Genomic DNA, 20559 nt, shown 5'->3' with positions numbered 1-20559 from the left:
GTAGCAATTGAAAGTTTCAATGCGCAGTCCAAGATCAAAGCTAAATTTTAACCTCGCATCATCAATAACAGACTCGGCGATATGGTTACAGGGGTTTAGGGATCTTTCGGCAGTCCATACCCACTCAATCCCCACGCCCCCATTCTCCAAATCAATCAACAACGCGCACGTATACCCGCTAGTCCATTTACGGTAATCAGTAAATAGACGAACTCCTCACCGCGTTTCCCAAGATTTTAATGCGCCCAACGCCGACCTGCCGCCATACCCAAACCTGGGGACCAGAGATTCGAGAACCACACATATTCTTGATCTAATGGTTTTACTTCTTGTACCAACCTTTCTCTTAATCATTTACTAATACGCATGCTCATTCGACGGGCTGCACGACAACAATGCTCAGCTGGGTGCTGAACCGCGGCGCAGCTTCTTCTGGCGCGTCCAGAGAACCAGGCAAGTCGCATACACATGGGATGAGATGGATGATATCTCTCTCAATTGAATTTTTGAGGCTCTTGCTAACATTTGAGCTGGCTGCGTTCATCAGATGACACGCTCGCGGACATAGACCAGCCCGATACGCCCGCTCCCGTCTTTGCGGCTCGAGCCCTCAAAGCGGCCATATTTGGCACTCCTGCGCCCGCCCCAGCACATACAAAAAACCACTCAAGCAAGAATAGGCATTCTTTAGAGCTACGAAACACAGATACTGTCTCCGCCAGGAGCTCTACGGCATCAGAAATGCCGATTAGCACACCTAGCAAGCAACCGCAAGGTATTCTGCTCACGCCAGGTGTCGGGACAGCGCGCCGAAAACGCGTCTCCTTCGGTCGCGATGTGGCCGCTGCCGACTCAGACAAGAATACCACGTCGGATGGCTTACTTTCGTCGCTCGCAACATCAAGCCACGAAATTAACGATACACGAAGACCGCGAACGTCCCTGACGGAGAAATTGGAAAAGTCGCGACAGCTGCAGCCGAAATCACAAGACTATGAGTTTTATACTACGAAACCGGGAAATTCGACTAAGAAGCAACAATCAACAGAGCCGGAGGATGGTAACTGGGAAGAGGTCATCGAGGACGACGATGACGACCTGGACCGCGATAGAGACGTGACAGTCGACCTCAACGAACCACACTCGCGATCCGGGAGATATTGGAAGACCGAATACCAGCGCTACCATGATGAGGCTCGTGCCGAAATGGAGAAGCTGGTCAAATACAAGCAGCTTGCCAAGGCATACGCTAAGAACAAGGATGCCGAAGCTATGCGACTGAAGGAACGCTTGTCTGAGGAGCAGGCCAGGGTTGCGGAGATGGAGGCCAAGGTTGGCGAGTTGACGCGCCAGATTGCGATCAGGGTCAGCAATAGCGGCGGTTCAATGCAAGAGGACGCCGAGGTCATTCGCGACTTGGCAAAACAGACTACACTAGCAACGCAGTATCGAACACAGGTCAAGGAGCTCGAGGCCCTTGTCAAGAAAGGCCTGGACAAAGGCTTCTCGGACCATGGTGACGATGGCAACGGACTACGGGCGGTATCTCCTCGAACCAGTCAGACCCTCATGGAAACGCAGCGACAGCTCAAGCGGGCCAGGGATCAGGTCCAGGAGTTGGGCGGGCTGAAGAACGAACACAGAAAACTCAAGACCGACCTTCGAGCTGCTGAGAAGCGTGCCCAAGAGCTGGATCTTGCCAAGGACAGGGTTGAGGCCGATCTAAGCGCCGCCAACACCGAGAACAAAGAGTTGACTGCAAAACTAGCATTGGTCGAGGAGCGGGCTCGTCGCAAGGCAGAGGCCCTTGACAAGCTGCAGGAAGACTACGAAAAGCTGCGCGAGGAATCTAGACGGACCACCAGAGAGAACAGAGCAGCAATGCGAGCCAAGGACGATGAGATTTCTCGTCTGAAGAAGCTTCTCGACAAGAGTTCAGATGTCCAGATATCATCAGAACGAGCTAGCGAGGATCTTAACGCGCCATACTCGACAGATGCACCAAATGCGGACTGGACGCTGAATGTAACCCAACTGGGAGACGTGGAAGGTCGCCCGGAAATTCAACGTGCAAACAGCGGCAAGCGTCAAGATGCGGCCAAGGAACCTGGTGCCGATATTACCAACGATACTTCTGGCTGGACTGCAAGGCTTGATCAGCTGGATAAGGAACTGAAGCTGGCCTCGCCGAGATACGAAGAGCCCAAAGCCGAGGTTGCTGCCAAAGTGACAGCTGTAGACGACGACGCCCTCACGACAGACTCGTTACACATCGACAAGAACGACTTTACTCAGCGACTCAACATGTTGGAGCAGCATGTTTATCCCGCGGATACAAAACCGTCAGCGAGAGACAGTCGTGCAGCACGAAGAGACGCGACGAGGGCGACAGGAGCCGAGGACCGCAGGCATATCAGTACAGTTGTTGAGGAAGATTCTGGTTGGACTGCCGGCGAGTCTCCAATTCGAGACCGACTCCGATCGAGGTCACAGTCAAGACAGCGTCCTGCTGCAGCCTCAGCAGCCTCCACGCCCCCTCGGGCAACAATGGCAGCTCGACGGAAATCAGCGTCCGCTCTAGCGGAGCGCAAGACAAGCGAGGAGGATAATTTCACGTTCGACATCAACGATGACGACTTTACAAAGCCTCTCGGCCGCTCATCGGACAACATGTTGAACGACCCCGAGGCTACACCTCGTGCTGCCGCTACCGGTTCCAAACGACCGGCGGTCTCCGTGCTCGATAGACGGGTGAGCGTCGCTGACATCCCTGCCTCGAGCGCTCGAACGCGTAGCTACGAAATCAAAAACAACCGACCTTCGTCATCGTCTTCGGATGAGGACATGAACATCGACCTTCTAAGCAATAAATTTGCGCGACTTGGAGCGGCGGCCAACAGCAAGCAGCCCCATCCCATGGACGATAGCGTCGTCGAGGCGTGGAGGACGATGAACACGTCGATGCGCAGCACTGCATCGACCCTCCCTCCCGGAAGGCACGCTGCAGCTATGGCTAGACTTGAGAAGCGGAGGGCGGACCGAAGAAGGCGCGGTGCCCAGGGGTTTGATAAGGAGAATGTGCGGCCATGAGTGAGTCGTGGTGTGTTTTAGTTGGGCTGATGCATATGTCATCACTGGTGCCAAAGGTTGCATGGTGCATGAGTTGTCCGAGTTCTAGAGCTAAGATGGCAGCATCCCATCTGGTGATTGTGTTTGTTGTTTTCTGTTGATACCTAAGCCTGTTTGATGGATTTGTTGTATCAGGGATGAGTTTAAGTTGCATTGTTTGGCGTTTGGAAGAATGGGCACAGAACAGAAATTAAATTCATGTTTTGAGTGTTACTTGCGATTCGTGTTAGTTGCCGTGGGCTGATGGACGATATAGTCCATCTAGACTAGACTAGACCGAGGTCTGGTGTTTCGACGATGCTAATGTTTGTATAGAGTCCCACCCCAGCGGCTCAGAAAGACAGCTCCGGATGAACTGAAATTACGCCGATCCGGAAATGCACCTCGAGAGAAAGAGATATGCCTAATCCGAGACGGAGGGATTTCCTATGTTGGCATGTTAGTAAATCAGATTATTCCCTGCGCCTGGGTTTTTACTTTGGACTCCTCGGACGTTTGATTCTGTGAGTGGTTTTCCCGTGTCATTCTTATCTATCAATCTCGAGCTGTCCTTATCAACCATGTTCTCGCCGCTAGATAGCGGGAAGCCGTCACAGAAATCCCTATGCACTTTTTTTACGAAGAGGTTCGTAGCCATTTGATTTTCAACTAGGCCATTTTGCAACTAATTACAGCTAAAAACAAGCAATTCTCTCTGATTTTTGTATATTCAATTGCCCGAGATACCCTTATCGTTGCCCACAATGCACCTGGAACAAGAACCAGGAATCCCTGTCCCAAACTCAGGCACAGTACAGTCCGATTACGGAATCCCGATCAAGGAATCCGATTCCATCGAGGCAGAGATTCATCGCCTTGAAGCCGAGCTAGAAGATGCACGAAGAAGGCTAGGTGCAAAGAGGCCACGCGCTGTGCGCAAACAGGTCCCTCTGCCACCGGATTCACTCTCAGGTAAGGCCCCGAACAGATCCAGGAGGTTCATCACCCCACCGTGCGACAAATCAATTGATCGACTAACACGCAAACAGCCCCCTTCCTTCCCCCATCAACACACCACCTACTCCTACTCACCGACTCGGCCCTTCCCCTGGGCGCCTTTGCCTTCTCCTCCGGCCTGGAATCCTTCCTCGCCCACAGCCCAAAACGTTCCGGGTCATCACCCTTCACCACCTTCCTCCCGCTCTCCATCTCGGCCTTTGCATCCACCACCCTCCCCTTCACCCTGGCCGCCCACCGCGACCCTTCTCGTCTGCTCTACCTGGACGACTGCCTCGACGCCTCGCTCGTCTGCACCGTCGCCCGCCGCGCCAGCGTGTCGCAGGGCCGCGCGTTGATCGGCCTGTGGGAGCGCTGCTTTGCCCCGTCGCTCCCGCCAGACCGGGACATTGCCGAGTACGTGGCGGCCGTCAAGTCCCCGGGGCGGCAGCACAAGCCCGTCGACTGCATCACCAACGCGCCGCCGAGCCACCTGCCACCGGCCGCGGCGCACCTCGCCCCGCTGTTTGGCGCAGTCTGTGCCGCAGCCGGACTGTCGGCGCACCAGGCCGCCTTTGTGCTGGTTCTGGGCCACGTCAAGGCGCTGGCGTCGGCGGCGGTGCGCGCGGGCGTTTTTGGTCCCTATCAGGCCCAGAAACTGCTGGCGGGGGATGAGGTCCGGAGACTGGTCGACCTGGCGGTGCAGAGGGAGTGGGCTACCGAGGTCGAGGACGCGTGCCAGACGGTGCCGGTAATGGACTTGTGGGTCGGACGGCACGAGTTATTATATTCGCGCATTTTCAACAGCTAGTAACGTATTTTAATGGTCTGGGTATTATTTTGTTTATGCAGCGTTTCGTACATGGCGCTTATAAAGATTGCCTCACGGCCGGGAGAGGCACCAGCGACTGTAGCTAAACTAATCAATCATCTTCGCTGTCACTTCCGTATGCCACCAATGGCCCCGTGGCTGCAGCCTGCTTTGGCTGAGCAGAGACTTTGACCTGTGCTGAATTCAGCGCCGCTAACGTGCTGCTCGAGAAGATGCCGCCTGCATCACCATCCCCACTCCCGCTACCTTCTGCTCCAAACAGAGCCTCCCTTGCAGAAACCTCTTCACCACCACCTTCCAACATGAGTTGATCTTCAAAACCCCTCCTGCCGACCGGGTTGACGGCCTGCGCGCCCCTGGCAAAGTGCACCTCGTCAGGGGCCTCGTAACCATCCAACCCGTAAGAGCTCTCCATTTTCCTCCTCTTCCTGGCCTCGGGATCCCTGCCCTCAATTTCGGCGACAAATTCAGCCGGGAGCGCCCTCCTTACCGCCTCGGCAGCCTGCTCCTCAACCCTACGAGCCTCCCTAGCCTGCGCCATCGGGTTCGGGTCCGCCGTGGCCCAGCGCACGTTGAGAATCTCATTATGGTCGAGGCTCTGGTGAGCCATTGCCTCTTTTGCAAACTGTGCATTAGCCTCGTTTGTGTAGGTGATGAAGGCGACACCCCTTTGGTTCAGCACCCGTATCCTTTCGACCTGGCCCCATTCTGCAAAATGCCGCGCCACCACCTCCTCAATATCGTCCGTGACGTGGATCCGCCCAACATAGACTGTCCGGTTCTGCCGCATAAAGGAACCCACACCGCCCATGTCGTCGCGGTAGTCTGAGAAGCGGTCGCGCCCGAAGCAGTCCACGTTGGGACTGTAGAGATCGTGCAGCGTCGGCAGCCGGTGGAGGTACTCGCAGTCCTGACCCTTGGGACATACGCCGCGCGCGAAGAAGAGACAGAAGTAGGAGCCCGTTGTCTGGTCGGCTTTGGTGTATCCTGAGTCTTTTGCCACGTTGCATCGGCCCTTGGCGGCCGTCTGGGAGGTGTATTTGTCTTCACGGTCGCCGCCGGACCATTTGTTGTACCTGTGGTATAAATTTTAGTTTGGAATATAAAGATCATTCTATTAGTGGATTGAAACCTACCAGATGTTGAAAGTTGTGCCCGTTTGCGGCGGTGGCTCCGACTTGACGAGGGCCGGGTCGATTTGAGGTCGCGCTGGGCGCTTCTTCTTGACGCGTATTATCTTTTTGACCTTTTTCTGGCCTTCGGGGACGACTGGTCCATTGCTCGTGGGTACCAGCTCGGTGCCCTCTGCTGCTTGTGGTTGTTCAGTGTCTGACATTTTGGATGTGCAATTGGGTGTAGAGAAAAAGGCGATGTCGAATTGACCGGCAGCTAATTCATGATGTATCGCAATGTTAATTGATGCCTGTCGCATCGGTCGCCATGGCTTCCAAAAAAACATGGGTAGTGCCAGATGAATAAGCTGGCGGGTCAGAGTGCGATAAGCGATAAGGCCCCGCTTTACCCACATAACTAATTCTGCCGCGACAGAGGGGTGCGGTTTGGTCAGGTAGAAGGGTGTATGCGAAAGCGGGTAGACACTTCTTGTCACCTTACCTTGCCTATCTAGAGCCTATTACCTACCCGTGCGAAGGAAGCCTTGCGGCTTGAGCTACCTTTACTTATTTGTGCATGATTCTCATAGGCTCGTGCCTACACACAATCGCCCAAAATGGTGAACATTACGGAAAAGATCAAGGAGTATGTGGGGTCCATTGTCGCTGAGGTTCAGTCGCCATGAGATCATGTGACGCTAAAATGAAAGATGCGCAGGATCGAGGATGAGATGAGAAAGACGCAGAGTTAGTATATCTCTCGGATCACCAGCTTTGACTTGACAGGGAATATATACTAATTTTTTTGACAGAGAACAAGGCGACTGGTACGTCTACAAGACACCTGTGATTAGTTTCATAGAGGTTCAAAAAAACGCGGATATTGATTATGTCTACTCTTAGAATATCACCTTGGTTTACTGAAGGGGTAAGTAAGTCTTACTATCCAAGACTTCTTATTCGAGCTGAGGCCTCTATCAAGTGTTCAGGGGCTAATGCTCGTTTATCAGGGGCCGACCATAACCATCACCAGACTAGCCCCTGACCTCAACATCATCCCAGAAAACTCGCTCGTCTTCGTGCCCAGCTCCTCGAGCCAGGCCCAGGCTCAGGTGGCGGTCCAGGTGCCGGCTTCGATGTCAGCAAGTCCGGTGATGCGCGCATCTCGCTAGTCGGTTTTCCCTCAGTCGGTAAATCTACTTTCCTCTCAAAGGTGACCAAGACGCGGTCCGAGGTGGCAGCATATTCTTTCACCACTTTGACTGCCATCCCGGGTGTGCTCGAGTATGGCGGCGCCGAGATTCAGCTACTCGATCTTCCCGGAATTATTGAGGGAGCTGCCGAGGGCAAGGGTCGTGGTAGACAGGTCATTTCGGCCGCCAAGACCTCTGACATGATTCTCATGGTGCTCGATGCCACCAAAAAGGCTGAACAAAGGGCCTTACTCGAGGCTGAACTCGAGGCCGTCGGCATCAGACTCAACCGTGAGCCTCCCAACATCTACCTAAAGCCCAAAAAGGCTGGCGGCATGAAGATCAATTTTGCATCGCCACCCAAACGCCTGGACGAGAAGATGGTGTACAACATTCTGCGAGACTACAAAATGCTTAACGCAGAAGTTCTCATCCGAGACGACAACGCCACTGTCGATGACTTGATCGACGTCATTATGAAGGACCACCGGAAGTATATCAAGGTAAGACTTGACACGTCTACATGAAACCGCCAAACCAACTGACAGTCTCTAGTGCCTGTATGTGTACAACAAAATCGACTCGGTATCGCTCGACTTCCTCGACAAGCTGGCCCGCGAGCCGCACACTGTCGTCATGTCATGTGAACTTGACCTCGGCATCCAGGATGTCATCGACAGATGCTGGAAGGAGCTTTCCCTAGTCCGCATCTACACCAAGCGCAAGGGAATCGACCCCGACTTTAGTGAGGCGTTGATCGTCCGCAGCAATAGCACTATCGAGGACGTGTGCGATCGCATCCACCGTACGCTCAAGGAGACCTTCAAGTATGCACTCGTTTGGGGTGCCAGTGCACGTCACGTTCCTCAGAGAGTCGGTCTCGGCCACCCGGTGGCCGATGAGGATGTTGTGTACATAGTGAGTGGTTACAAGGCCTAAATAGTTCATTGTGTGGGTTTTATAGTACGAGAGCAGCAGCATAACAAAAAAGCTCGGTGCCAAAATAACCTTGTCATGTCTATCATACCAGCTGCTGTCGTCAAACGTGATATTCGTTACAAAACCCAGTTCCATCCAGCCTGCCATCAGGTGTGCCATCACCATTATTCCCTAGTATCCAGCAAAAGTGCAAGAAAAAAAAAAGAGAAAGCGGGCGCAAACATCAAAGATGTTTGCCCCAAAAACAAGGAAGTTGGTGTGGTACAAATATGAAAAACAAAACAGATCCAATGTCGTCAAAACGCCGTCCCTTGAAAAAGCAGAACAAGGCAGTCATCATGTCTTGTTACAAGAAACAAGAACAAATGCCGAGAACTCCTCATACGGTTGCGTGAGGGGGGGCACTACTGCGTGCCATTCTCGGCCTGGCCCTCTTCTTCGGCCGGCTTCGCCTCGTCCTCATCGCACTCGCTTTCCGAGGTTCTCTAGGCCTCTTGCGGAGTGGCAGTCTTGGGGACCGACTTGGACGAGCCAAAGAGGCCGCCGTCGTTGCTGCCGCCCAGCTTCCTAGACGAGGCCTGAGCAAACAACGATTTCGGCTTGGCCCTATAGTGGTCTGTCAGGATACGCTCAAAGCCAATGGTGGGTGGCGTAGATGATCAACTTACTTTCCGACTTGTTTGTTGCGGTACGCATTCAGCTTGGCGGTACAAGGGCTCATGATGTTGTCCGAAGGAGAGATGTACGTCTTGGTCCTGTTTGACAAGTCAACGAGTCAGTATATGGTTTGATTGGTGTTGTCACTGGCGCGAACTCGAGGACTGTACTCACTTCTCCTCCTCCATCTTGGAGGCGAGAACCTGACGGTGGTACTCCATGCTCTTGACGCCGGGCTTCTCAACCTCGTGAGTCTTGTCGTTGACCGACATGCTGGTGTTAACGTCCTTGTCGGATAGTGGTGCGCTGGACATTTTGTTTGTGAACGGGGTTTTTAACGTGTCTTTGAAAGTGGACGTTTTCTGTTGGGTTGCAGGCGTTGCACGCAAAGTTTCTCTTTTGTTTTTCTGAAGTGGCTGGTCCTTAATGCTTTTGCGAAAATTGCTTGTATGGTGAAGAAAGATGCGATCAAGTGTTTTCAAGTGTTGGTTGTTTGTGTGCAAGTGTGTAGTATTGTACGGTCGCGTGGATGGTTCAAAATTAGGATGTAGTTCTAGATCGAGAAGGCCTTGGTCGTCCAATGCGCAAGAAGATCGGGGGAATTTAAACATTCATGGAGCCAGCCAAGGACGGGAAGCGACAAGGGGGAGAAGAAAAAACACAAAGTAAACATTTCGCACATCAAAAAACACAAGTTGGCTGATTGGCACAGCAACGATGTGCGGGCCGCCCCACAAGAGAGACATGAACGGTTGCTGGAATGCGCCAGCTTCGCTGACATGCACAAACACAGACTCCACACGAGCCCAACCAAAAAGAAGTGAACTTCAAACGGCTGAACATGCAGGGAAAATCCACGGCGGGGGTCCCTGCAACGTGAACGTTCCCACAAAAAGAATACCGAAGCAAGCCCTTCTCGAATATCCCCTGGTGCGACGACATTCATTCGTCATCGGCTTTTGTTTATAGAAACATGTGCCGAACCCCCGTGTCCAGGGTTCTGGTAGAGTGAGTCACTTTGTCTCTTGGGTCCACGTACCTGTAGGCAAGGGCCAAAGGCAAAAAAAAACGGTTGGCATGGTGAATGAGGGAGAGCGTGCAGTAGTTCACGGGCCTGGATTCACGCGTGCAGCCGAGTGCTGCTCAGAGACGCGACACACTTAGATCACAGTACGCTGACCCTGCAGCTTCAGTCAAAGCACGTTTCGACCATGTAATGTAATCAGCAACAAATATTATTGTTTCTAGATCCATTCTTGATATCCTTCTATCTGAAAGAAAGGGGTATATTTGATGCCAAAACGCCGTCTATCCTAACCCAATGCAATTCCTTTGTCGTCTCATTCCTTGTAGCCGGGCCTTTGTGGCATTAAAATATAGACGGATGCCACGCATCACAGCATAACCTAAACTCCGACAAGAAATAAGCCACATACGAGGAACAGCTCTATGCAAACCACCCCCATAAACTCAAAGCGTAGCCTGTTTCCCCAGTCCTACAGAACCCAAAACAGCAGAGACCAATTAGAAACGAGAAGCCAACTCCCCGCTGATGCAAGACGTCTTCCTTCCGTTATCCCACCTACATGACAACACACTCCCGCTCCGGCTCGCCACCCGCACTTTTGCGGTGCATATGGTGATGATGCTTTCCCCTTCCTTTATCCTTGCTATCTTTTCGTCCACAACATTCCTTGTTGTCCTTGGATGTCCCATCTGCCGCCTGCTGTTGCTGGGTTGGCTGTATCTCAACGTGTTGTGACGAGGGTAGCTGGTCCTCGTATGATTCTTGCTCGCCAGACGACGCCACTGGCATCTCTCGAAGGGGCTCTTTACTGGTGCGCAGCATTAACCCACCCAGCCTTGACATGGTAAGGCTCATACGTCCCTCGCCCGCCTGGCTGGCCGGTCGGCTGCCTCGCCTTTCCCAATGCTCCTTGGGGTCCCTTTCCCTTTCCCGTTCTCGATCCTTGTCCTTCGGCTTAAACATTGCCGCTGCCTTCGCTAGCCGTCCCTCGGAGGGTGTAACGACAGGTGACTGTTGCTGAGGGGGTTGCGAGGAGTCGCTGGCCAAGATTCCGGATGCGTCCGAAAAGGGCATGCTGCCGCGTCGAGATGTGCTTGGCTTGAGAAAGGTTTCTCCAAAAGCGCTACTATTCCCAAGGGATTCGATGTCAATGCTCGGCCGAGGTGGTCGATCAAGGTCTGTAAAAAACCCTATGCTGGGTCCAGTTGTCGAAGTGGCCGTCGTGGTCGTATCGAAATACCCACTCGTCCGTCGAGAATTATCGGGCCTTTCGCTGTCCGAAGTCGGTGAGTACGATGATGCAGTGGTTGCCGCAAAGTTGACAGTCGAGTCGTTGTAGGAAGGTGGCATCACCGCGCCTTTAACTTGGTCATCCATTTCCAACGTCGCCTGCCCTGTCGTCGCTGACGAGTAGTCTACCATGGGTACAATCTGGTAAAACAACAGGTAGGGCATCTCATCCTTGAGCGACTGCTTGATGTCATCCACGTAGGTGACTCTTTCATCCAACAGGTCATCAAATTTGACCCATTGGGCATCTTCGTAGTCTGGTGGAGGATCCGCATCGTGCCGTCGATTGTCCGTCAGCAGCTTGGGTGCCACCCTGGAAAATGCAACGTAATGTCCGCTATGTAACGAGTCGCCGCGATGGCACACAACCGACTGCAACACAAGCTTGAACTCTGCGCTAAGCCCATTAGACTCCTCGACAGTAGCGTCGTTCACCAGCATAAAGTGCGGTAACCTCATGCTGTCAGGTATGTCGATAAATGTGTTTTGTCTGCGAGGCTGACCCGCTTCTGTCATCATGTACCTCTTGAGACAAATGCCCACTACGGGGCGGTTGTTGAGGTGCTTTGCGACATCGGTATCATTAAGTGGTTCGTCCTTACCGGCAGAGTGCCAGGCTGTAAAGTGGTCAGTCTTGTTCTAGCATATATGACACAAGTGTACTCACGTATTAACTTGAAGAACTGCCACGCCGGTATTGTCACTGCCTTCACAACCGTTGACCCCTGCCTTTTGACCTTTTGTAATAACGTTGAAGCATCCGCATCCGTAGGGTTTCCTTGAGCATCCAACACAACACGTTGTATAATGCTGGTCGAACGTAACCGAGCAGATGGCCGCGTCACGGGCCGCTCGGTGGTTGGAGTCGCTGATGAGGACCCTCCCACGTCTTCTAGGTTAGACCAGCGCCGCTGTAATGGTGCGATCTCGTCGAGCTTGTCTTCTTCGTCTTTCCGACCTTCATCATCATCGTCGCGGTCGGTCACGAGCCTAATTGTATTGTGTGGACCTAATGTGTTGCCCCTTTTAGGGGTCGGCACATCGACGGGACTTTCTGATAGGTAGCTGACCTCTTCCTCAAACCTGATATCGAAGCCTTTCTTGTCATCTGGCCTGTCTCGCAGAACGTCGACTCGCGTATTGAAATATTCCTCCAAGCAATCTTCTAGCTTGACGCCTTTGCCTTCGGGGTCGGCTGGGACTGCGAGGTTTAATAGCCTCTCAAACACAACCTTGTGGTCATCCGCGTCGCCTTTACCCTGGTGGAATAGATCAACTTGCAAGGTCAGTAATGGCAATTGTAATGTTTCTGTAATGAAAGCAAACGCCTCCGATGTGTCTTGTTGCTCTAGCAGCTTCGCATCCGCCCAGCCGCATGCAGCAAGTGCATCCTGTACATCTTCGACCTGTAGTGGAACGTCAGTACCCCGTCAGCCCTCAAGGGACAAATGTGTACACACCATCTCCGCCCGTATCAGCTTCCCACTCCGTAAAAGGTTGACCCAGAGTCTCAGGAGTACCGCCAACTTCTGCTGTGCTTCGTTGGGATACTCGCGCCGAGTGAGCATGCATTCAAAAGCCTCCATCTTGGCAAACATGGCAAACAGTAGAGAATCCAGGTAGCACGTAACTGCCCCTCGATTCTCGGCGCCAAGCATCGCAACATTCGGGTCGTACGATCGTATCGTACCATCGAGAGCTTCGCATTGGAACCTGAGGAGCTCTTTTGCCGCAACGACGTTGCCAGAGGCGTAGTTTGACGCAAGGGCATTTTGGATTTGGTCAGGTGTGACGCCTATACTCTCCTCTTCAACCCAGTTCATAAGCTCCTCCATCTGCAGTCAGTCAGCATCTGTGACGTGCCTCGAAGAAAATATATATCTTCAGTCGGTGTGAACAGTCCTCCGAGTAGGCATACTTTTACGTGTTCCTTCTCCTCCTCCTCCTCCTTTGCCTTGGCAGAGTTGTTTCCTGAGCGATCCCTGTTGAACATTGACAAGAGGGTGTCGGCGGCGGAGGAACGAGACTAGGGCAGAAATGGCGTCAGCCGCTGGCTAATCATGGAGAGCAATATTCCCTGCTGCAGACCAGATATACCTTTGACCCTGGCTCCGTCGACTTGCTTCGTCGATGCGCGCCTCCATGTCGGTCCCTGTCGCGTAGGGTCAGGAAGCGCTTTGGTATTGTAGTCTTCATCATTTTGAGGTTTGGTGGCGCCGAAAGCCAAAGATCGATAGATGCTCCGTTCGAAATCGTTTAATGGTCCACCAGTCGCAAATAGGCTTGGAGCACCTCTGGGCGTACCCAGCGGCGACTGAGCAGGTACGCAATGAAGCGCAGAATAAGGCACGCAAAGCAGCCCAGTATAGGTGATATTGTCTTTTGAAATTATTCGCCGCGATCCACGGCGCTTGTTCTTTTTGCCTGCCTGGTAGCAAGCAATGACAGCTAGCTCAAGGCTTGTGGGGGTAAGCCAATGAGCCCGGATTCGGGGGTCGATAGGCCGCGGCGGCCGCCGTCAAGGAGACCGGTCAATCATATGCAGGGACTTTGTGGGTTCGTCTTTGTTCTAATTGTGTTAGTCCGGCAAAGAGGGTGACGTCGTGGCAAGCAGGCAACCAAAGTAGGTAGGTAGGTAGGTACCTAGGTTGTTGACGTGTGAAGGTTGCGGGACGTGGTGCGTTGCGCGTCAATCAAAAGCTGTTGAAGGAAGCGAGATGAATGAACACCCGCATGGCAGAGTACTGTATGAAGTAGGGAGCAAGCGACCGAGCAATGACGAAACTAGGCACCACGTATGGATGGAGATACTATGGTTGAGGACGAAGCTAATCGGGATTCTGGTTTTACTTCAGGCTGTACAGGTACAGCGGTAGCGGGGTCGATTGATTCGGTGATTTAATGACCACCTCAGTGTGCCTACTAGGTTGGTTGTAAGTGGTGGACTGGTTGGGTACCTACTCCACAGTGGAGACACATGGCTTGGCGTTCGGGTGAGTCTGGCGTCATTTAGCTGGGGATCATTGTGCTGGTTTCAACCACATGCAAATTATGGTTGAGACCATGCAAATCTGACACTTTGTCGTGTGCTTCGTATAGGTATCTTTAACAATACATGTATTCTCATTAACTAAGTTCAGCTTCCGATGCATCTCTTTTGCCTTGCAGGTCTACGCCCACGCGAGACAAGATTTGCAAGTCGTGATCGCAAAGACACAACAGAGTCTTTCACTCTGGGAAGAATCTCGTCTAAATTAAAGAACTAGAATGAATGAAATGATAATTTTAGTGATGTGTGTAGGGCGGGAGGATGAATGAAGGCGATCGCGCCTCATCCGAAGTCGCAGATCGTGTCCTCTTAGTACTACTACAAGTATGATTTCCCCTCTGATTGGGTTTCGTATAATATTGGACGGACTACCGCGGCTAACTTCGAACTAAGCACCCACGGACTTACCATCTGTACTCTCGTTGTCCTCTTTACCAACACTGGATTCTCGACTGAATGTGTGTTTGATATACCCACTAGACCTAGGCGTTTGCCCAAGTGACATGTTTCAAAAAAGCTACCGACATATTGGCTTCAGCCGAAGCCGGGAACGGCCACATTGCAAAGTAAAGATAGGATGCGTTATAGTCGAGATTGCTTTTGTTTTGTTTTTACAAATGAATCGACCTGCCAATATTTACAAGCAGCCTCCATCGGCTTTTGGCGGCCTCAAATAACAGTCTGTGTTCTCATGGACCGTCACCAAGATTTCTCAGCCTCACGATGCAGACCATCTTCAGCTTTGTCCGATTTGCCAATGGCCGTAATGTTTATAATACATGCACTCGAGATCGAAGCTCTGCAGGAGGTCCGATCAAGAGGAGGCAACTTGGCTCGCGATACGAGTGTTGCCCAGTGACTGCGGTTGGACTCTTGTCCAAGGAAAGGAAAAAGAACATGTCTATCGGTCGTGAAGAAGATATGCATATGACAAATACCGCCGATTTTGTTTCGCTGTTCCCAGCAACCGCGCCTCGAGACATCCGACAATAATAAGACAACAGAGGTACAGAGGTGATAAAAAGACAAGAATATGAAAGATCGAGACGCTTTGATGGTTGCGATAGCATGTCCCAAATAGCGAGATCATTAGATTACGGGGAAGTTGGTGACGTTTGACTTCGGCTGGCGACTGGAGTCGAAGAGCGGCCGGAATACAATCTCTTGGTTGTACAGACTCCGGTGATCCTAGGTCGTGTCGTTATCGGCAACACGGATCGACTAGAAAGGAATGTTGGGTGACGGTGCCGCAGCTCCCAGAGCCTCTTGGCGCTCCTGCAGCTCCTCGCCACCAGACTCGAGCGAGACGCCGAGTCCAAGCTTTGCGGCGCCCTGTGTAAAAGTTAGCATCTCATCTTTCAGTAAATATGGATTCGAGAGAGGACATACGGTAGGGTGGTCGACCTCGGCAGCAATGGTCATCATGATTGCTGGGGCAATACGCTTCTCAGCAAGGCAGGTCATCTTGCCCTTGGTGTCAACCTGCATGCGGAGGGTCGACATGCGGAAGTCGTACTTGACAGCAGCAGTGGTAACACCCTCAGCCTGAATCGAAGGGCCACCCATCATCATGCCGCCTGCCGGGTCGCCAGGAGCCAGAGAAAGAGTCATCTCAATGCCGGCTTGGCACTTTTCGGAAATCTTCCTCCAAAACGTCGTGCTGAGAGCACCAGCGCCGGCAAGCTGACCCGTGGCAATCCAGTCGTCGGACTTGTACTTAGCAACGTAGGACATTACGGTGTCTGGGGGCTGCGAAAGAGCGGCGCGCTGCCAGACACCCTCCATGCCGAGAGCAAGCTTCTTGGTAACCGACTGCATGTAGCTGCCCATGAAGATTCCGGTAAGTCCACCCTCGAAGAATGAAGGGTTCAGAGCTTTGATAGAGGTGGTGAAGTCGCTGCCGGTGTACTCGCTTTCGAGGTGGGCCATGTCCTGGTTTCCGGTGCCGAGCGAAAATTGCGTCTTGCTAACGAGGGCATCCGACCACCGCCAGTTGAAGCGCGCGTTGACCTGCATGTCGTTGTCGACGCTGCCCTGCATAAAGACCTGTGGAGGAGATGGGATTAGCATCCAGTCGCGTGGCATAACGCGCACTTCTCAACTATAACGTACCTTGCTAGAGCCATACATGGCAGCAAAAGTATACGGGGGCATGCGCTCGCCAACGGCAAAATTATGTGACACCTGGAAAAGAGGGTTCAAGTTGAAAGCCCTTGTGAAATCTCCTCGCAGGCCGCTGAACGCATAGTTGTTTGTGAAGACATCGCGCTGCACCTCCTTTGCCAGGTTCTCGACTGTGCCCGGGTTCGTCAGTCCCAGCTTTGCGCGTCGCTCGTGGAATGATGAGTAGACATCAGCGACACTGGCCGTCAGCGGGTTGTTCCGCATAATGTCTAATGTTGCCGAGGCCATTTTGAGTGTGATATGGATGTTTGTGCAGAGGCACTATGGGGGTCGCTGGAGGATGGCGACTGAAAATCTACGCCAATCAATCCAAGCGCAGGCCGTCTGAAATCGCGATCGATATGGCGAGTTCGAGACTGTTAATAGTGATGAGGTGAAGTGTCGTGAATGGAGTCGATGCTGGAGATGAAGCTTGCAAACAGCTAGACGTTCAAAAAATTTCATTTACCATGACCCTGGTAGCCCCATCCTTGTCAACCAGGCTCTGACGCTGGTGAAAGCATCAATCGTGCAGGGGCGGAAAAACTTGGGCGGGTCGCATGATTCGACCAATCGGCTGCTCTATTCGTCGAGTATCCTCAGACGAAGCCCGGAGTCGGAAGCTACCACACACACCGGGCGTGTAATCTTAGGCAGTCTAGTCCCACCATGAGATCACAGGCTTGACGGGTCACACCCAGCAAAGAAGCTTCTGTTTAGTGCTGCAGGAATTTCTTTGCCTGTCCCGGCTGCACGGCTATCAGTTAAAGTACTGATGGTGCAATTTGTCTAAATTTGTACCGTGAAGTCACTCTGATACTTCCCCATCGCTCAGGGTCGAAGTAGGCAAAAGTGTCGTCAAACCCCAAAGATCAAGGTAACATTACGGTAGTCTCGCAATCGTGTGGGGTTTGCCAGATAAGAAGCCTAAGAGGCTTTCTGCGATACAACACCAAGGCAGTAGTAAGGACAACAACGACAACTCTTGTTCAGACACACTTGCCTTGCACTGCACTGCAAGTGATCACAAGCCACAGTGGTCTGCCAGATCATCGCCTAGACCACCTAGGGTGTTGATACAAGTACTAGCTGCCTTGCCCTGGCCTGCCGGCATCTTTCAATCGTGGAATCTACTCGTACTCCGTACACAGCTCGTCAGCTCCAGGCCAGCAAACTTAGCACTCTCACCAGGTATCGACTAGCGGTCTGCATCCTTCATCGACTTTAATTCGAGTGAATGATCCCAACAATTTTACGTCTGCCTGGTTTCCTATTTACCTCTTCACATCGACTATTCATCCTTGGCCGACTCGACGACAAAGGACGTGCTCAGCAACTTTTGACGCCAAAACCCTACCTCTCTATATAACGAAGGTGGTCTTGGCAGTGCGCAAGTGGTTGGGTTTCAAGTACTACCGTGTTATATGCCCATAACCCCCGCTGCCAAGGTTCTTCGCATCTGCCACAATCCGTGAGGCTTTTGATCCGCCACCATGGATACACTCCTGTAAGTACTTACACCATATTTGCCGAACACCTCCGCTTGATGTCGACCCTTGCGCCGAATATATACGGAGCCTCACCCCACATCTCCGGCACGACGTCCGATTCTGTTGAAGGTGGCGGCATCGTTACTCAAGCAAGGACTACTTGTTCGGCTGTATCATTTTACCACACCAGCTGCTGTAGCGACAATGCCGGCCATCCCGTCTCGTCCTGAGATGGCAGACATTCTCAACATCAATCCCGGCTGCGATTCTGAGGTTCACAAAGCTGACGATATTGAGGAAAGCACTGCCGAGATCGCGGCCAATGCGCCTAGATACCGTCGCAGGAGTTCAACATTCATTGACGCCATCCACGATGTGTCTGAAACTCAAGAAAACCTGGCCCCGGCCCAGCTCTACAGCACCATGTCCGGAAGGCTGTTTCATTCAGGTCGTATTGCCATCGTCATGGTTGGACTTCCGGCTCGTGGAAAGACGTAGGACTAAGCCCTGTTGATCTCGCTTGCTGTGTTGCCACTATTGCTAACCAAGCTCTAGACACATTTGCGTCTCCATGGCGCGGTACCTCTCTTGGTAAATAGCCTAACCTCGCGATCCTGATGCACCAAAGCTAACTGTTTTAGGCTTGGCGTCAAATCACGTATCTTTCACCTAGGTGACTACCGTCGTGCCACTGTTGGGCCTGGAGGTTCCGTGCCAGAAGACTACTTCTTTCCGAACGCTAGCCCCAAGTCAGTCATTCTTCGCCAGAAAATTCTGAAGAAGTGTCGCGAGGACATTTATGCCTGGTTGAACCATGAGAACGGCCAAGTCGCCATCTACGATGCCGTCAACCCGACTTCAAGCGGCCGAAGGTCGCTGGCGAAGGAGTTTGCCAAACACGATGTGCAAGTAGGTTGCCTTGATCAACTGTAGCAGTATGAACTTCGCTGACGTGAATGCAGACATTGTTCCTGGAATCATACGTGGATGACGAGACAATCCTCACGGAGAATGCGCGCAATGTCAAGATATCTTCGCCTGATGTGAGTGTCATCCAAGTCCTACGCTGTCGACATGTACTAATACGTCCAAGTTCGCGGGAATGGACCCCGATGAAGCAGCCAGGTCGTACCTGAGGCGTATTGAGATGAAAATCCCCGTCTTCGAGCCCATGCAGGAGGAGGAACTAAACTACATCCGCATGATCAACGCAGGCCGGAAATTCTTCTACAACAACGTCTCTTTCAACTACCTATCTCATCGTATAGTCTACTACCTGACGAACCTGCACATCAAATCACGAACCACCTTCTTTGTCCGTGCCGGTATGGGCGTCGGCGAAGAGGATTCGTCAAAAAACGATTCCGAGCTATCTGAAGAGGGCCGTTCATACGCTCAAAAGATGACCGACGCTCTTGTCAAACATCGCGAGCAGGAACATGCGGAGAGGCTCGCTAATGAAGGGAACAGCCCTGGTGATAAGCCTCTGAAGCCCCTGACAATTTGGACATCCACCAGGCTGCGAACCATACAGACAGCACAATTCTTGGAGGAGAAAGGATACAAGGTTCGCCAGCGGTCACAGATGAGGCAGATCAACCCGGGAGTCTGCGAAAAAATGTCGCCTCGCGCCTTGAAGATGATGTACCCAGACGAGGTTGCCAAGCATGAACAGGATCCGTACCACCACCGGTATCCACGGGCAGAGGTAAGAAGTCGAAAATTCCTAGAAACAAATAGCGTTGATCAAGGCTGACCTGATTGCACACAGTCTTACCACGATCTCGCGGTTCGCCTGGAGCCCATCATCCTGGAGCTAGAGCGCGAGCAGAACGACCTCCTAATCATTGCGCACGAGTCGGTCCTCAGGGTCCTGTACGCCTACCTTATGCACTGCAGCGCGATGGACATCCCGACGCTTAAGTTTCCGAGGGACGAGATTATTGAGATCATACCAGCTGCGTACCAGAATGAGGCGAAACGCATCCACATTCCTGGTCTGGATCCTAGGATAGTCCCAGGGACGCCCGACCTCGTTAGGGCGAGCGACAGCGGCGTAGGAACTCCTTCTGCTGGCCTTCCCGTGTCGCCGTTACCGGAGCCGGCAATGTCGGATGAGCAGGCGACCCAGGAAACTCAACCGCTTATCGTGTTCGGATCGCCGACTTCATCGCCGGTGCCCGCGGAAAGTTCACGAGTTGCGTCGCCTGGGCAGCGGCCCACGGAGAGGGTGATTAGCCCGGCTGCGGATGAGGTCAAGGACAGAGTTGGGGATGAGGATTAGTCAGACAGACATACTTGGTTTTGGGATGGTTTTAGTACAACGAGGAATTCCCTCCATATATTTATTGTTAGTAATATTTGGTAGGTGAATTCTGGGGCCCCTTTGATAATACCGTAGACATTCTTGACATTGTTGTCAACATTGCCAAGGTAGACTTTTGTTGTAGATTGCCTTGCCGATCTTCGTTCGCTACCTATGACCGGCTCAAATTTAACTGTCCCAACTGTTTACTTGATTTATGGACTGTGTAATTCACACGCACCTGCTCTGTGCTCATGTAAGCCTCGCCATTCTGACGCAGATTCAATTTTGCCCGATCATATTGTGCACACTTCGGGGCCGAGAAACTGTTTTGCATCGGTTTTGACCTCATGACCTCACGATGGCAGCAAAGGTTGCAGCCCCTGAAAGCTCTGCCT

The 20559-nt window shown here is 52.4% G+C and overlaps 8 protein-coding genes across 8 annotated transcripts; 4 read left to right on the top strand and 4 right to left on the bottom strand.

Annotated features, from left to right (window-relative positions):
• Positions 1–282: 282 nt before the first annotated feature.
• On the top strand, positions 283–3425 carry MGG_08642 (uncharacterized protein). Its single transcript, XM_003711025.1, has 2 exons — positions 283–453; positions 548–3425. The coding sequence occupies exons 1-2, from the start codon at positions 396–398 to the stop codon at positions 3088–3090; spliced, it is 2601 nt and encodes an 866-aa protein (XP_003711073.1). The 5' UTR covers positions 283–395; the 3' UTR covers positions 3091–3425.
• Positions 3426–3681: 256 nt separating this feature from the next.
• Positions 3682–5109, top strand: MGG_14268 (urease accessory protein UreF). The gene is made up of 2 exons (XM_003711024.1): positions 3682–4080; positions 4158–5109. Exons 1-2 carry the CDS (start codon positions 3873–3875, stop codon positions 4913–4915), a joined length of 966 nt encoding a protein of 321 aa, XP_003711072.1. The 5' UTR covers positions 3682–3872; the 3' UTR covers positions 4916–5109.
• Positions 4805–6346, bottom strand: MGG_08641 (pre-mRNA-splicing factor CWC2). Its single transcript, XM_003711023.1, has 2 exons — positions 6073–6346; positions 4805–6012 (listed from the first exon to the last, which is right to left on the bottom strand). The coding sequence occupies exons 1-2, from the start codon at positions 6270–6272 to the stop codon at positions 5028–5030; spliced, it is 1185 nt and encodes a 394-aa protein (XP_003711071.1). The 5' UTR covers positions 6273–6346; the 3' UTR covers positions 4805–5027.
• Positions 6347–6517: 171 nt separating this feature from the next.
• Positions 6518–8313, top strand: MGG_08640 (GTP-binding protein 1). The gene is made up of 6 exons (XM_003711022.1): positions 6518–6694; positions 6767–6795; positions 6861–6875; positions 6952–6976; positions 7111–7744; positions 7797–8313. Exons 1-6 carry the CDS (start codon positions 6666–6668, stop codon positions 8178–8180), a joined length of 1116 nt encoding a protein of 371 aa, XP_003711070.1. The 5' UTR covers positions 6518–6665; the 3' UTR covers positions 8181–8313.
• On the bottom strand, positions 8108–9508 carry MGG_08639 (uncharacterized protein). The gene is made up of 3 exons (XM_003711021.1): positions 9012–9508; positions 8849–8935; positions 8108–8786 (listed from the first exon to the last, which is right to left on the bottom strand). Exons 1-3 carry the CDS (start codon positions 9446–9448, stop codon positions 8666–8668), a joined length of 645 nt encoding a protein of 214 aa, XP_003711069.1. The 5' UTR covers positions 9449–9508; the 3' UTR covers positions 8108–8665.
• Positions 9509–10059: 551 nt separating this feature from the next.
• On the bottom strand, positions 10060–14000 carry MGG_08638 (ubiquitin C-terminal hydrolase). Its single transcript, XM_003711020.1, has 6 exons — positions 13798–14000; positions 13252–13723; positions 13073–13180; positions 12615–12989; positions 11822–12560; positions 10060–11771 (listed from the first exon to the last, which is right to left on the bottom strand). The coding sequence occupies exons 2-6, from the start codon at positions 13351–13353 to the stop codon at positions 10420–10422; spliced, it is 2676 nt and encodes an 891-aa protein (XP_003711068.1). The 5' UTR covers positions 13354–13723; positions 13798–14000; the 3' UTR covers positions 10060–10419.
• Positions 14001–14718: 718 nt separating this feature from the next.
• MGG_08637 (mitochondrial import receptor subunit tom-40) lies at positions 14719–16857 on the bottom strand. The gene is made up of 3 exons (XM_003711019.1): positions 16316–16857; positions 15593–16249; positions 14719–15535 (listed from the first exon to the last, which is right to left on the bottom strand). The coding sequence occupies exons 1-3, from the start codon at positions 16613–16615 to the stop codon at positions 15425–15427; spliced, it is 1068 nt and encodes a 355-aa protein (XP_003711067.1). The 5' UTR covers positions 16616–16857; the 3' UTR covers positions 14719–15424.
• Positions 16858–16985: 128 nt separating this feature from the next.
• MGG_08636 (6-phosphofructo-2-kinase/fructose-2,6-bisphosphatase) lies at positions 16986–20381 on the top strand. The gene is made up of 7 exons (XM_003711018.1): positions 16986–17873; positions 18159–18350; positions 18412–18447; positions 18498–18765; positions 18819–18899; positions 18950–19564; positions 19628–20381. Exons 1-7 carry the CDS (start codon positions 17860–17862, stop codon positions 20138–20140), a joined length of 1719 nt encoding a protein of 572 aa, XP_003711066.1. The 5' UTR covers positions 16986–17859; the 3' UTR covers positions 20141–20381.
• Positions 20382–20559: the final 178 nt, after the last annotated feature.

This window comes from Pyricularia oryzae, chromosome 1 (genome assembly GCF_000002495.2).
Source record: "Pyricularia oryzae 70-15 chromosome 1, whole genome shotgun sequence".
Taxonomy (NCBI): domain Eukaryota; kingdom Fungi; phylum Ascomycota; class Sordariomycetes; order Magnaporthales; family Pyriculariaceae; genus Pyricularia; species Pyricularia oryzae.
This window is presented reverse-complemented; position numbering and strand designations above follow the sequence as displayed.

Coding starts and splice junctions, on each gene's coding strand:
- MGG_08642 (XM_003711025.1), top strand. CDS start 396: ATGCTCAGCTGGGTGCTGAACCGCGGCGCAGCTTCTTCTGGCGCGTCC. Junction 454..547: donor TGGCGCGTCCAGAGAACCAG/GCAAGTCGCATA, acceptor TGCGTTCATCAG/ATGACACGCTCGCGGACATA.
- MGG_14268 (XM_003711024.1), top strand. CDS start 3,873: ATGCACCTGGAACAAGAACCAGGAATCCCTGTCCCAAACTCAGGCACA. Junction 4,081..4,157: donor GCCACCGGATTCACTCTCAG/GTAAGGCCCCGA, acceptor ACACGCAAACAG/CCCCCTTCCTTCCCCCATCA.
- MGG_08641 (XM_003711023.1), bottom strand. CDS start 6,272: ATGTCAGACACTGAACAACCACAAGCAGCAGAGGGCACCGAGCTGGTA. Junction 6,013..6,072: donor GGCACAACTTTCAACATCTG/GTAGGTTTCAAT, acceptor TTTATACCACAG/GTACAACAAATGGTCCGGCG.
- MGG_08640 (XM_003711022.1), top strand. CDS start 6,666: ATGGTGAACATTACGGAAAAGATCAAGGA. Junction 6,695..6,766: donor ATTACGGAAAAGATCAAGGA/GTATGTGGGGTC, acceptor AAAGATGCGCAG/GATCGAGGATGAGATGAGAA. Junction 6,977..7,110: donor CACCTTGGTTTACTGAAGGG/GTAAGTAAGTCT, acceptor ACATCATCCCAG/AAAACTCGCTCGTCTTCGTG.
- MGG_08639 (XM_003711021.1), bottom strand. CDS start 9,448: ATGTTTAAATTCCCCCGATCTTCTTGCGCATTGGACGACCAAGGCCTT. Junction 8,936..9,011: donor TCCAAGATGGAGGAGGAGAA/GTGAGTACAGTC, acceptor CTTGTCAAACAG/GACCAAGACGTACATCTCTC. Junction 8,787..8,848: donor CGCAACAAACAAGTCGGAAA/GTAAGTTGATCA, acceptor AGACCACTATAG/GGCCAAGCCGAAATCGTTGT.
- MGG_08638 (XM_003711020.1), bottom strand. CDS start 13,353: ATGATGAAGACTACAATACCAAAGCGCTTCCTGACCCTACGCGACAGG. Junction 12,990..13,072: donor AGGAGAAGGAACACGTAAAA/GTATGCCTACTC, acceptor GACTGACTGCAG/ATGGAGGAGCTTATGAACTG. Junction 12,561..12,614: donor AGCTGATACGGGCGGAGATG/GTGTGTACACAT, acceptor GTTCCACTACAG/GTCGAAGATGTACAGGATGC.
- MGG_08637 (XM_003711019.1), bottom strand. CDS start 16,615: ATGGCCTCGGCAACATTAGACATTATGCGGAACAACCCGCTGACGGCC. Junction 16,250..16,315: donor CCATGTATGGCTCTAGCAAG/GTACGTTATAGT, acceptor TCTCCTCCACAG/GTCTTTATGCAGGGCAGCGT. Junction 15,536..15,592: donor CCGAGGTCGACCACCCTACC/GTATGTCCTCTC, acceptor ACTTTTACACAG/GGCGCCGCAAAGCTTGGACT.
- MGG_08636 (XM_003711018.1), top strand. Junction 18,448..18,497: donor ATGGCGCGGTACCTCTCTTG/GTAAATAGCCTA, acceptor TAACTGTTTTAG/GCTTGGCGTCAAATCACGTA. Junction 18,900..18,949: donor TCAAGATATCTTCGCCTGAT/GTGAGTGTCATC, acceptor AATACGTCCAAG/TTCGCGGGAATGGACCCCGA.